General features: G+C 34.7%; 2 protein-coding genes across 2 annotated transcripts in view; one reads left to right on the top strand and one right to left on the bottom strand.

The window, feature by feature from the left end:
- The window catches only part of LOC130656593 (pinin-like), a 69,514-nt gene that overhangs the window by 53,220 nt on the left and 2,084 nt on the right, over window positions 1-14,210 (bottom strand). The window lies entirely within an intron of this gene.
- Window positions 3,579-14,210, top strand: part of LOC130656601 (uncharacterized) — a 57,384-nt gene continuing 46,752 nt past the window's right edge. Inside the window, exon 1 of the mRNA XM_057459492.1 lies at window positions 3,579-4,761. Within this exon, the coding sequence (XP_057315475.1) occupies window positions 3,642-4,316 (675 nt within the window). The 5' untranslated portion in view covers window positions 3,579-3,641 and the 3' untranslated portion in view covers window positions 4,317-4,761. The remainder of the gene's footprint in view (window positions 4,762-14,210) is intronic.

Genomic DNA, 14,210 nt, shown 5'->3' with positions numbered 1-14,210 from the left:
ATTCAATTATTACCTTCTGAAATTAATAATGCTGGTTCCATGCATGGAGGGTTATATACTTCTTTTGTAAATGAACACTGCAACAAAAAATAACCTAGCCTCTTAAATAATATTTCATGCAAGAGCACTATATAATTTCAACGAGTTTATAAAGACTTATGTTCTTAAATATTTCTGCCACAATTCAATAAGAGACAGAGTGGGCTGATAACATATGTGTCAGGTGGCTTTAAGACACTTTTATTTAGCTTTCATAAACTTCAAACAGAATGTAAAAATTCGCTCTAGAACGAAAGTAATTATATTTTAAGCAGATAGTGGCATTTTTGACAATTTTCAAGCTTCTGATGACGTCACAGAAAATGTGCTGACGCAAGCAAAAGTTTATTGGCGCCATTTTGTTCCTTTTATGACGTACTATAAGTGTGCCAAGTTTGATTCAATTTGAACAATCCTATGAAAAGTTATTGAGGGGGGGCGGAATCTGCCCCCCCCCGGTCATAGTATGTTCGAAAAACCCCGGACCGAATAGGGTTAACACCCTCTTTCGTTATGATTAATTAATATATGTTTAAAATTATGCTGCTTGTTAAAATCTCAAATTTCTTAGTCGATATCGTTTAGCAAAAATAATTATATCATTAAATCTTTTTCAATGATATTAGAAAAATAATTAAAACAATGCAAAATACGCATGTCATAACACCCTCCTCCATTATGAAGAAAATAAATAATTTTAATGTCGCGAAAGACTTTAAATATTGTCAATTAAACTATAGTCCATGAATTTTTTTTGCACTTAAATATTACGCAAAAAACAAAGAACACTAAAAACACTTAAAAGAACACTTAACTTTTTTATTAAAATAAATTTTGTTTATTATTTTAAATGGGAAAATATTAACTTGCTGTATAAATTTTGAAACACCCTAAAGTATAACCTGCTGTATATCTTTCAAAACAACGCAGGTATATTCTGTATAACTTTCCAAACAGCACAAGAATAATTCTTGCTGTACAGTTTTCAAAACAACACAAAAAAAACTTGCTGCATAACTTTTGAAAACAAGATTTTTAACATGCAAGTATTTTTATCTTTTCACCTTGAGTACTAGTTACCTTTTTTTAGTGAGACAAATTATTATTATCAGGCCTTGCCATGAGCAAATAACCTCCCAAGCAATTAATTGCTCGCATCAGAGCGTCTACGCGAGCAATTTTACTCGCCATATATTTCGCTAAAAAACTTTACATTTAGTCTCTTTTTCAGGAGAGGTGTGCGCCTTGGCACACACCTAAATTGTTTCGGGGGGTGATTAAAACGTCCGCCACATTTCCAGTTTGGTCGGACATGTCTGTAGCTCGTTTTTTGAACTTTCGTCGGTTAAAACGTCCGATAGATTTCCGTCTTGGTCGCACACTTTTAGATCTCAGAATTATTGAATAGTCCTGGTCCTTTAAATCCACAAGCAAGCCTATTCATAGCCAACCTGACCATCCTAGCTAATTCACGACTTAGTTAAAAAACTAAGTAGACATAAATCTCTTTTTCCCGGCCCCTTCATCGTTGGTAACCAGGTCTTACATAAGAAATCCAGCAATGCGGTTCTTAACTATTGCGGAGGTGAACGCCGACAGAGCACGGTAACGCAAGTCTGCAAAACTGCACTTACAGGCGCAACAGACAATTTATCATGGATTTAATTGTAGATAATTTCTTCATTTGGCAAAATAATTGTACTTGTATTTAATTGTACTTAATTGTACGAAGCATATTTTTTCCTATTTGCTTGTGATGACCTGAAAAATAAACATTAAATACTATTTCGGACATGTCGAAAAGGAAGTTAAGATTGAGAGAGTCGCTATACCAGTAGACGCTCGATCATCTTGTTTGGGGTTCACGATTAAAACGTCCCCCACTTTTCTACTGCAAAATAAATGCGCAACAAAGATTAACCTCAATGCCCGTATCACACGCTGGGTGGAAAATAATAACACGAAATATCTTTTCAGTTTCACTTAAAAGACCAATCAATTCTTGAGAAAAACGTATACACTTATCTCAAAATGTTAATATTTAAGCGAGCAATAGAATGCTCGGGTAACGATCATTTGCACAAGCACTACACGGGCGCGAGCAATTGCTTGCGACTCATGGCAAGGCCTGATTATTTTTCCTTCACAACTAAAAAATATAAACTGCGTGCGTTATGCTAAAATGCATAGAAAACCCCCTCCTCCGTTGTTATCTTTTTATTTTATTTTTTTGTTGTTGTTCAGACTATACATTCTTATTTTTCCATGAACTTTCATTAAATCGGACATTCACTAATTTAACATTCGCTAACACAAGCAAAACATACATAGAAAAATATGCTTGTCGTAACACCCTCCTCCTTTGTTGTTTTTATTTTTTGTTGTTCTGAGCATTTATACATTCTCGATAAAATTATTTTTATTTCGCCTACCGACAGACCATAAACTACTATCTACTTCGCGCATAGAACAAGTTATTAAGTTGGAGTCACCTTATTTTTAAAATCTCTAATAAAAATACAAGATACAAAAGAATTTTTAAATGTAAAAAAACATAAACAAAGACACAAGATTAGCTATACACATCTATTGTTTAATATTTTTAATGTTATTCATGATCCATCACAACAATCACGATTAATAGAGACAATCGCGATAGCATCGTTATTTTTTTATACATCGCAACTATCGCGAAGCTATTCGTAACATTCTTTCCATCGCGATGGTCACGATAGGATCACGGATCGTTCGTGTCGCGCATGATACTCGCTCACAATGATAGGTGTCCTGATTCCAGTACTGTACCTGTGGGTGGACGAAAGGACCAGCTAGACATAGACCTGGTGGTGGAATAATGAGGTTGACCATTGTATAAAGGAAAAGAGGAAACTTTGGAAAAAGTGGAAGTCAGGTGGTAGTAAAAATATTTACTTGTTGTAGGTGAGAAGTGTATACGTAATCATGAAGGTGTTTTGGCTAGCACAGAGACAGAGAAAAGGGTAGCTTGAAAGAAATATTATCAGAGGTTGCTTAACACTGAGTTTGATTTAACACTGAGTTTGATTGGGATGAGGATAGTTTGTATGATGATGATGTTCTAGAAGGGGCAACTGTGCAGATCAAGACAGAATGGGTAGTGGAGGCTATTAGGAAATTGAAGATTGGCAAGGCTGCAGGAGTATCAGGTATTGTTGCAGAGATGGTAAAAGCATCTGGATATATTGGAGTTGAGCTAATATTACAAGTCTTGCTAATTAGATTATAGAGGATGGTGCTATTCCGAGAGTGGCAGTCAAGTGTAATAGTGAATTGTTTCAAGGGCAAGGGTGATGCATTAGGAAGAGGTAACTACAGAGTTTTAAAAAGTTGGTTGATCAAGTAATGAAAGTTATTGAAAGAGTGATTGATAAGTACTTAAAGAAAGAATTGATATAGATAAGATGCAATTTGGTTTTGATCCAGGACGTGGCACTACAGATTCAATATTTTTACTCGGACAGCTTCAGGATAAGTATTTAGGAAAGAGAAAGAATCTCTATTTTGCATTTGTAGATTTAGAGAAAGCTTTTGATACAGGACCACGTGAAGTTATTTGGTGGGCTATGAGAAAATTAGGTGTGGATGAGTGGCTAGCTACGATGGTACAGTCTATGTACAGCAATGCTAAAAGTCGTGTCAGGATTAACGATTCACTTAGTGATGAATTTAGTGAAAATGTTGGTGTACATCAGGGTTCTGTACTTAGTCCTTTGTTGTTTGCTCTAGTCTTAGAAGCACTGTCAATGGAGTTCAGAACAGGTTGTCCATGGGAGTTATTGTATGCAGATGATTTGGTTCTCATAGCAGAGTCGTTGGAAGAATTAGTTGAAAAGATTGAGAAGTGGAAGAAAGGACTAGAAGAGAAAGGGCTAAGGGTGAACACAGCAAAGTCTAAAGTCATGATTAGTAGCATTGCAGCCAAGTGTGACCTTGTAGTTGGAAAGTGGCCTTGTGGAGTTTGCAGGAAAGGGGTTGGTAGTAACTCATTTTTTTGTCAGACTTGCAAGGATTGGGTACATAAAAAGTGCAGTAGTATTGGTGGAAGGTTAAGAGTTGACATTCAGTTTGTATGCAAGCGTTGCAAAGGTGAGATTATAGAGAATAAAGTAGTTCCAGCTTTAATGATGTACAACAGTGCCTCGTTAGAGATAGTTGGGCACTTCTGTCACTTAGGTGATATGTTGGGCAGTGAAGGGGGTGTTGGAAGAAGTGTTACTTGCAGGATAGGTTCTGCTTAGAAAAAGTCCAGAGAGTTACTTCCTTTGTTGACTAGCAGAGTCTTGTCAATTCAGTTAAAAGGTAGGTTGCATGAGGCTTGTGTAAGAAGTGTTATGTTGTACGGTAGTGAGACATGGGCAGTGAAGCAGGAAGATCTTGACCGTTTAGAAAGGAATGATATGAAAATGGTTAGGTGGATGTGTAACGTCAGTCTGAGAGACAGAAAGAGTTCAGAAGAGCTAAGAAGCAGGCTAAGTATCCTTAGAATTAAAGATGTTATCCAGATAAGAAGATTGAATTAGCTGGGGCACTATGAAAGAATGGAGGGGGGGATTGGGTAAGAAAGTGTAGAGACTTGATAGTTCCTGGGGCAAAGCCTAGAGGCAGACCGAGATAGACTTGGTGGGAGATTATAAGGACAGACTTGATACAGAGGAAGTTGAGTTTAGATCTAACACAGTCTAGGTCAGATTGGAAGAGGGTCATTAATATACCCCTTCCAACCCATGCTAGCATGGAAAAAGGACGTTAAGCCAAGAATGGTGATGATGATAGTGCTAGCTTGGCGATCAGCAGTAGAAACCTTTTGCTTTAATCTTCTTTAAGCTGGCAAGTCAAATATTTTTGTTTTGGATTTTCTTCTTTTTTTTGATGATATAAAAACTTTATGACGATAGGACATTTTTATTCACTGTTAACTTATAAACTGGTTTTGCCATGTTTTTCACAGTTAATTATTTTCAACTTCGGAAGACAAAAAAGAAAAAGAAAATATCCTTATGGGAAATAGGAGAAAAACTTCAAAAGAATCTTTTAACCACATATGAAAATCATTTTCCTCTTTGAGTCAGCTATCATTTATAACCTTGAACATAATTGAGTAGTAAAAATTAATACCCAAGATGATTACGTGTGAATAAATATTTGATCTTTATCACATAACAAAAAAGTAATTTATGAAAAAAATATTTTTGGGGGGACAATAAGCTATCTTAAATACATTTTTTAAAAATATTTTGCACCATTTTAAAGCCCAGATCTTTTTCTATCTAATCACTGAAAAAAAAAAAATTGAAAAAAAAACATTTTTTTTTGTATACTCACGCCTTAAAGAATTTCAGACTTAATTATGTTGCATATTATGATGTCATATTTAAGTAAAACAAATTTTGATATTTTCTATCAGTAATTTTAGACCTGTTAAGGTATGTGCAATCAAGCTTCATCAATGCATTGATATTATAAAGGGAAATTGATTAACATAAATATTTTGGACAAAATGACACTTGTTTGTTCGTCCCAGGCCTCTTCATTTGTTGCTGACAACACCAAACTTGGGATCTGCATGTCGGTTTGCAATCAAATTTTGTGAGTAAACATACAGGGCCTATACAAGCTTACCCAGAAAATTTTTATTGCAAACCAAGTTACATGGCTAAAGTAACTTTGACAATTGCAGTAGTAAATGTGATGATTTACGAAGGCAATTTTTTGCCACTGAATGCTGTCATAAATTATAAATATGATGGCGCTGTAGTCTAGTGATTATAGCGTGGCGCCGTAGTTTAGTGGTTATAGCTCTCGCACCTTTTTGCGGGAGACCGGGGTTCGATTCCCTATGACGGCAATTCAATGTGGGCGAGTGAATGTTACCATAGCCCCAGGTGAACCTAAGCCAAGTGAGGGAGATTGGGGAGTTGTCTGGTAGCGTAGACCCTAATTGTGTCTGCGTAGCTCAAAATGAGCATTAAACACTCCAGGATTCCCCGTCCAAGCTATGACGAGGGTGCTGATAAGCCGCATACGCGTAAAAAGTGCGGGCGTTTTCGGGGGAGTTCGGCGTTTTGAAAAAAATATAAGGATTTGCCTGAAAAAACCCGCATAGGCCCGAATAATGCCCGAAAAAGAAGAAAAACCAGACACTAATGTGATTCAAAAAAACTATAAAAATTAAAATAAACTTACTATGTGGTAGTGAAGTTCTTAAAAGAACTGTTTTTGATGGTTTTTGATAAAGTTTACTTTATAAATAACTTATATATAAACTATATTAACTCCTTTCTCTTCAAGCGCCTTCTTCCCAAATATCGTCCGCATGGTTTGTTACAAGGAATTGCATTTCGGGAATGTTCCGGGCGATTTCAGGAAAGTGCGGGCGATTTCGGGGGGGGAGGGGGGGGGCAAACGCCAATTTTATTCGAAAAGTCGCCCGAACTCGCCCGTATATATGCGGGCGTTTGCGGCTTATCGGCACCCTCTCAGGGAATTCCACGATTTTTTTTCTGGTTTATTTCACTCTTATCAGTCCCATGAGTGTTCTTTAAGTGGTGTAAAAGTGCTAAATATATTAACAAAACACCTTGGTTCGTTGTAGGAAGTCATTTAACAGTGGACGAAGAGACGCTGACACGTGCTACATGTTGCACTTACTGCAATGATCTGCCATTTTGTTTGTAGTGCTATTTATCCCCAACCTTGTTCCAAGGGTTTATATTTTCTCCGTAGGTTATCTATTATCTAGAACAATGGTAAAAATGGGAGTCATTTTTTTCTTTATTGAGGTTTTATTTTAAATTAAATTTAATTTTAAAATAAAATGTTCAACACACATTTAATTTCACACAGGCAGAAAAAACACATTTAATTTAAACACTGGGAAAAAAACACGGCATTTAATTAACTTTTTAAAAAAAAAATCATTTAACCACAAGTGGTTATAAACTGTTTTTAATGATACAGTTGAAGCTGTCTATGTAAGCTGTCGATTGATTTTTGGAATACAGTTTTTAATAGTTAAATGCTTAAAGCATAGCCTGAAGCGGCGACATTAACTAGGCTGTAGAAAATCAACTTTTATAATTCCTTCGTTATTTTTTTTTATTTAACGCAAGTAAAGAGCGTAATTAGCGCGTGCAATGAATCTCACGCCTGAATAGCTGTTGCGCGTGTGTGGGCGCGTGCGCGTGCGATCGCACGCATCTCATGGAATTCCCTGCCTCTTCAGCTATGCCCCCCTGGAAATAATAGACAGGGTATACCTGTCGATATTTGTGAGGCTAGCCATGAAAATATGCACATCTATCTATCTATGGCTTTTTTTGCTGCCATGCTTTATTCCTAATTCACAGGGCTGGACCAATAATTACTTTGCTTAACCTAGCGTCCCCATCTTTTTTCCTGCCAAAGCCAAAAGAGCTTACCGCTGAAAATTGTCCCTAGGGAAATATTTTATAGCTACATATTTGGAATTTTCTGAGTTAAACCATAATAATAAAATTAATTAGTAAATAATAATAATAGTTTACTTTTTAGGGTATAGAAAAAGTGCTGTTCTTGTGTAACTAGCTAGCTAGCTAAATTTAGCTAGTTAATTTAACTAACTGGTCAGTATTTTTGGTCAGTACCCATCAGAAGGCTACCCTAAATTTATCTGTGCTTCAAACAAAGGATATACTGAATACAAAAAGCAGCCATGCAAATAAGTCAAATTAACCACACGCACACCGTGACCACCAACACTGCTTTGTTTTGACTGAAAATTCGTGTTGGTTGCCACACCTTCTAAACACCAAAGAGGTCCCTGGATACGTTTTATAATCGAGGAGGTGTGAGCAGAAATAAAAATAAAAATGGCGAAACCAGTTGTGTGTCAGAGTGCGCTATAATTTTTTGACCTGACGTTATAATTGAGAGTGAAAGTGAAAGTGTGAGTAGCAGCGCATTGGTCTTTTTAGTATTTACCTTAGCTTTCTTATTTAAAATTTTACCCAATCAATGAAAATCACAATTTTTCACACATATAGCTAGCTAGCTAGCGTTGATGTTTGTTGATTTATATGCTGTGTTGCCACGTGTGTTGTGTGTGAAACACACACATGACCTCAAATTTTGAATTCCGTTTCCAAAAGAAGTAATATTGGCTGTCCCTATATTAGATTTACACAACTTGAATTTGTCAAATCCACTTGTCAATAATGTTGTAGACACATTTTTGTTGTTTGGAATTATAGCTAGGATACCATTTTTAATTTTCTACTGCCATTGAACGTTTGTGGGTGGGTGGTTTTTTCTAGTGACTGTTTTTTTGTTGTATAAATGTACGAAACAAATATTTAAAATTCCAATTCCACAAAACAATCAATTTAAATGTTTATTCTCCTTGCACTTTTAACACAAACTGGCCCTCCTTTTATCTTGCACCCTGTTAACGGAATTTTGTGTTGAATGTTTTTAAATTATTTACGGCGACGCTTTCACTTTCTATAGTCCTGTGTTGGTGTTTTTTAAATCAGCTATGGGTCCGGTCACTATCTTTAAAATTTCGATGTAGAAATTGCAATAGATCACAATGATCACAATGTTAAAAAAGTTTGTGATCGGGACAGCCACATCTTTGCTTGTGAAACCGCCAACAAAAATAAAATGGCTTCCACAAATTTTTTAAAAAATTGTATTTTTATTATTTTTTAAATTATTGTAACTTTTTTTATATTATTTTAATATTATTTAAATGAAAAATATTAGAACGGTCTACCTTTCTTCTTTATAATAGAATAAATATATATGTTTCATATGTGTGCTAAGCATTTTGAGTACTTTCATCTCACAAAACGCATAAAATTCAAAAACATTATTTTTCCACAAAAAATATGCCATCTATCCAAACATGTGCCAACAATTCTGTGATAGCTACAGACCTAGAATTTGGCACAGGCACGAGAATTCCCAACTGGAGTAGATGTTATTCTGACTACAAGAGAAGATCATATTAGTGATCATAATGTTTTCCCTGTCTCTATAAGTGACCATGCTTAGACAGCAGGAATCAGAAAAATTAACTGTTCGAAATTTACGACACCTAAAGTCACATCAGGTAATAACCGAAAATATAATAAAAAAGATTTTAAAAGTGAACTACGACAACAACCGTGGTCAAATATACTTAACTTTAATGACGCCAGCGGGGCATGGTCAACTTTCAAATCCGTTTTTCGAGCTATAGTTGACAAGCATGCACCACTAGTAGAAAGAAATGTTAGAGAGAAGGATGTCCATGTCTCACTGATGACATACGTTTCAAGATAAAGGATCGTGACTACCATCTCCGAGAAGCAAGAAAAACTAATCTGAAGACTGCGCCACTTTTAACAAGTTGAGAAATAACGTGATGCTCAAAATAAAAACAAGTGAAGGAAATCATAAGTGTGAAACTTTACGGAAACCATCACAAAACCTAAACAATTCTGGCAAAGAATAAAAAAGTGCATCGACAAATCCAAAGCAAAATCAGAACTAAACCATCAGTTATTGTTAATGGAACTCTGTCAACAGACAAACAAGAAATTTGTAACGGCTTCTGTCACTTCTTCACTCACATTGGAAAAACTCTTTAGAAATTATTACCGTTTTCTCAAACTAGCATATGGAAGAAACACGATCATTCTACTATCAAACGTGAACTGAATCCTAATGATCATCGTTTCACGTTCTAGAAAGTAACAACTGAAACTATAATGAAGAAAATAGCTTCACTTAATTCATCCAAATCGCCGGGATATGATGATATACTGGTACAATTTCTCAAAGATGGTCGTGAAGAAATTGCACCAACCATTGCTCATCTAATAAACAACTGTTTAGCGTCATCTGTATTTTCAACAGCGGAAAAATCGCAAAAATTACACCTATACACAAAGGTGAATCAAAACAGAAAATAGGTATATAACTATTGACCCATCTCCATTTTAACATGTTTTTCAAAGCTATTCAATATTATAGTCCATGAACAACTTTATTCTTCTCTAGAGGCGAATCAATTTCTCAAATCATCTCAGTTTGGTTTCTACTCAATATGCAGTGGCCATACTTACCGACCATTGTGGCTTTGATAATAGTATACTTACAGGTGCTGCTTATATAGATCTGAGCAAAGCTTTTGACACCATAGACCATGGTTGCATTATATCAAAATTAGACAACAGGATCAGTTTTGTGTGGTGTACATCAGGGTTCTGTACTTAGTCCTTTGTTGTTTATTCTAGTCTTAGAAGCGCTGTTGATGGAGTTCAGAACAGGTTGTCCATGGGAGTTATTGTATGCAGATGATTTGGTTCTCATAGCAGAGTCGATGGAAGAATTAGTTGAAAAGTTTGAGAAGTGGAAGAAAGAACTAGAAGAGAAAGGGCTGAAGGTAAACACAGCAAAGTCTAAAGTCATGATAAGTAGCATTGCAGCCAAGTGTGACCTTGTAGTTGGAAAATGGCCTTGTGGAGTTTGCAGGAAAGGGGTTGGTAGTAACTCAATTTTTTGTCAGACTTGCAAGCATTGGGTACATAAGAAGTGCAGTAGTATTAGTGGAAGGTTAAGAGCTGGCATACAGTTTGTAGTTAGAGATAGTTAAGAACTTCTGTTACTTAGGTGATATGTTGGGCAGCGAAGGGGGTGTTGGAAGAAGTGTTACTTGCAGGATAGGTTCTGCTTGGAAAAAGTTTAGAGAGTTACTTCCTTTATTGAGTACCTTTTACCTCAATTGACAGAGTCCTGTCAATTGAGGTAAAAGGTAGGTTGTATGAGGCCTGTGTAAGAAGTGTTATGTTGTACGGTAGTGAGACATGGGCAGTGAAGCAGGAAGATCTTGACCGTTTAGAAAGGAATGATATGAGAATGGTTAGGTGGATGTGTAATGCCAGTCTGAGAGACAGAAAGAGTTTAGATGAGCTAAGAAGCAGGCTAAGTCTCCGTAGAATTAAAGATGTTATCCAGATAAGAAGATTGAATTGGCTGGGGCACTTGGAAAGAATGGAGGAGGATAATTGGGTAAGAAAGTGTAGAGACTTGATAGTTCCTGGGGCAAAGCCCAGAGGCAGACCGAGAAAGACTTGGCAGGAGGTTATAAGGACAGACTTGATAGAGAGGAAGTTGAGTTTAGATCTAACACAGTCTAGATCAGATTGGAAGAGGGTCATTAATATACCCCGTCCAACCCATGCTAGCATGGAAAACGGACGTTAAGCCGAGAATGATGATGATGATTCCCCAAACTAAAGAACTTAGATCCGGTGAAGGTTGAAACAAAGGGAATCACTTTCAACTGCACAACCACATACAAATACCTTGGAGTAACCCTGGACTAGGTTGTGAAATATATGTCAATTAATTATTACTTCCTGTTAAAGATATTGAAAAATGTTAAAATTAAAGTATAGATGATAATTTTCTTTTTTTATCTTCGCTACCTTCAAGCAACAGGTGGCCACTGAAAATATGAAAAATAAATATAAAATACAATTAATAAGACGCACACAACTATCTCCTCCTCATTGCCGCCATTCATTTTATCATCTACACTGTGATTGCTGAGATATAAATGGATAACAAAATTATATAAACATTAGAAAAGAACGTTCCGTAAATCGCTGTTACAGACAATATGTGATTATTATTATGTTGTTTATTTTTATGCCAAAAAATCTTAAATATAAATAAATAACAGAGATTTTACTTTAGGTTTATAACCTGATAGAGTGTTTTTTTATTTGTTTGTTTGTTTGTTTGTTTAATCACAGGAAGCAAGAGTTATTATTTGCTGAAACTAATGTCTACAAATAAAAAGAAAATAGTATTGTCTGATTCAGTACTGTCGGCATTAGCAGAAGATCGACTTGTTCAAATTAATTTTAAATTCAATTTAAATTCAAATTTTTAATAATAATAATAATAATAATAATAATAATAATAATAATAATAATAATAATAATAATAATAATAATAATAATAATAATAATAAATAAAAGTTTGTAAGTTGTTTGGGAAATCTGAAGAGATTACTCTTGAGAGATTAATATATGTGCCTGAAATGTTCAGAATAGGTCGATTAGGTCTTCATTCGCATTGGAAAAAAAATTGATGATCTAAGGAAACGCAATGTTACTCTTGACAATTCTATTTTAGAATTAGAACTTATAGGTGTAAGGTCCTTCAGACTGAGTGTGAAGACACCATGGGACGTCGGGAAAAGCAACTTCTCCAGTGCCTTAATGACATCAAAGTTACACAACAAGCATACCATGGTAATGTATTTGTTGGCAATCATTGCAAAGTTGTTCTGAGAAATCATGTTCGACTTTGTGACGCGACTGCTGACAATGCAGATGTACACGAATGATTTCTTTGTGTGTTTGGTTTATTTAGTCAGATTCAGCCACTTCATTTTTGTAAATGATTTTTAACCTTAGAGAGATTTTGTAATTCATTTGGTGAGGCTTTTCCGAAACACTTTCCTGAAGAGACAATTTCACGCAAACTACCCGAGTTTGCTTTTCATGTGCCAAAAAAGAAGAAAGAAAAATTTTTATAGGAAGGATAAATGTCCTTATAGTGGCCACTGTAAATAAGTAAATGTGTAAATTTATGTTCCTGTTTATATTTTATTTAAATGTATATAAAACTGTAAAAATTATGTGGTTTAAAAGTTTGGGACGAGCAAATAAGTATCACTTTGGCAAAAAAAAATATGTTTATCAATTCACCTATATATTATCTATGCATTAATGAACTTTGAATGCACATATAATAATTAAACCTGAAAATCTTTAAATGTGAATACCTAGAAAACAAAATGAGCTGTTTGAAAAAATTAAAAAGACTTGTTAACCAACTTTGTAAGCTCTATAAAATAAGTCCAACATCATTTTATACCTTGCGTTCCCTTTAATATATATCTATTTATATAACATGAAAGATTATAATGATGTAGTTTTTATTTCCTTTAGTTCCAGTAAACAAGTTCAGTTCCTTTACAAAGTTTAAAATTAGTATTATGATCAAAGTTTTCTACACAGCAGGAAGCGATTTCTTTACGCTATAAATCCATCCTCTGGCTAACTGTTGCTTTGGTACTTGCAAATGCTGTCTTTAGTATAATCTAGAAACAATTAGACTGTCTTATTTTATGTCTATATTTTTATGTTCAGATTTCTGTGTGGAAGACTTCAAAGATTAATTGTTACAATGTATATATATTTAGATTGTATAAATTAGAAAATATTTTATTTACAAAATAGTTCTGTAAATTTTGTAATAAATACCTATACTAAGACTAGTTCTTTTTGGAACAATTTCAGACATGTTATATTTGAACTTTGAAACTTGAAAAACAATTAGTTCCTTTCACCTGTTAAATTAAGCTAGTAAATTAGATTTGTCTGCAAAATAGCTTTTTTTCACGTATTTGGTCTCCAAATGTCAATTTGAACAGTTTTGGACGGATTATAATTTCATATAAAGACACTCTAGACTAGAAACAATGAGGTTTTCAAAAAAAGTTATATCAGTAATCGTGATCCTCAATGGTCTTTTTCCCAAAGATTTCTGTTATTTGGCCCAAAAAGGCCCAAATGTCAATCGGACAGTTTTGGACACATCATAATTTCATTTAGGACACTTTAGAATGTCTCAGGGCTAGAAAAGATAAGGATTCCCTGCAAATTAAACCAACCTTCAAGTTGAAATATGGCACTGTTAACTGTATTTTGTAGATTTAGCGTATTTGGCCTTTTCTTTTGATTTCAGACAGTATAAAAATTTAATTACTTTTATCCTAAATATCCCCTCTAACCTATGGATCATAAAAAAACATCTGATCCTGGCTTAATTTCCCAGATATTGTGGAAGAAGTCACTTTAGGTTATGTTTTGGAGAACGTTTTTCAATATTTTGGTCCAAATTAGGCAATTTCGGACAAGTGTTCGTAAAAAAATATTTTTATTTTACTATGGACAATTTATCTGAGATTAATATTCTTTTTACGGAATGTAAAAATGTTATTTCGATCTCAAGAAATCCTGTTTTTGCTGACTGGGTATATATATAATATATATTATTTTTTTTGTCAGCCCTGAAACAGCCGTGACCTA

The sequence above is a fragment of the Hydractinia symbiolongicarpus genome, chromosome 9, assembly GCF_029227915.1.
Source record: "Hydractinia symbiolongicarpus strain clone_291-10 chromosome 9, HSymV2.1, whole genome shotgun sequence".
Lineage (NCBI taxonomy): Eukaryota > Metazoa > Cnidaria > Hydrozoa > Anthoathecata > Hydractiniidae > Hydractinia > Hydractinia symbiolongicarpus.
Note: the sequence above shows the minus strand (reverse complement) of the source record. Positions and strands in the feature narration are given on the sequence as shown.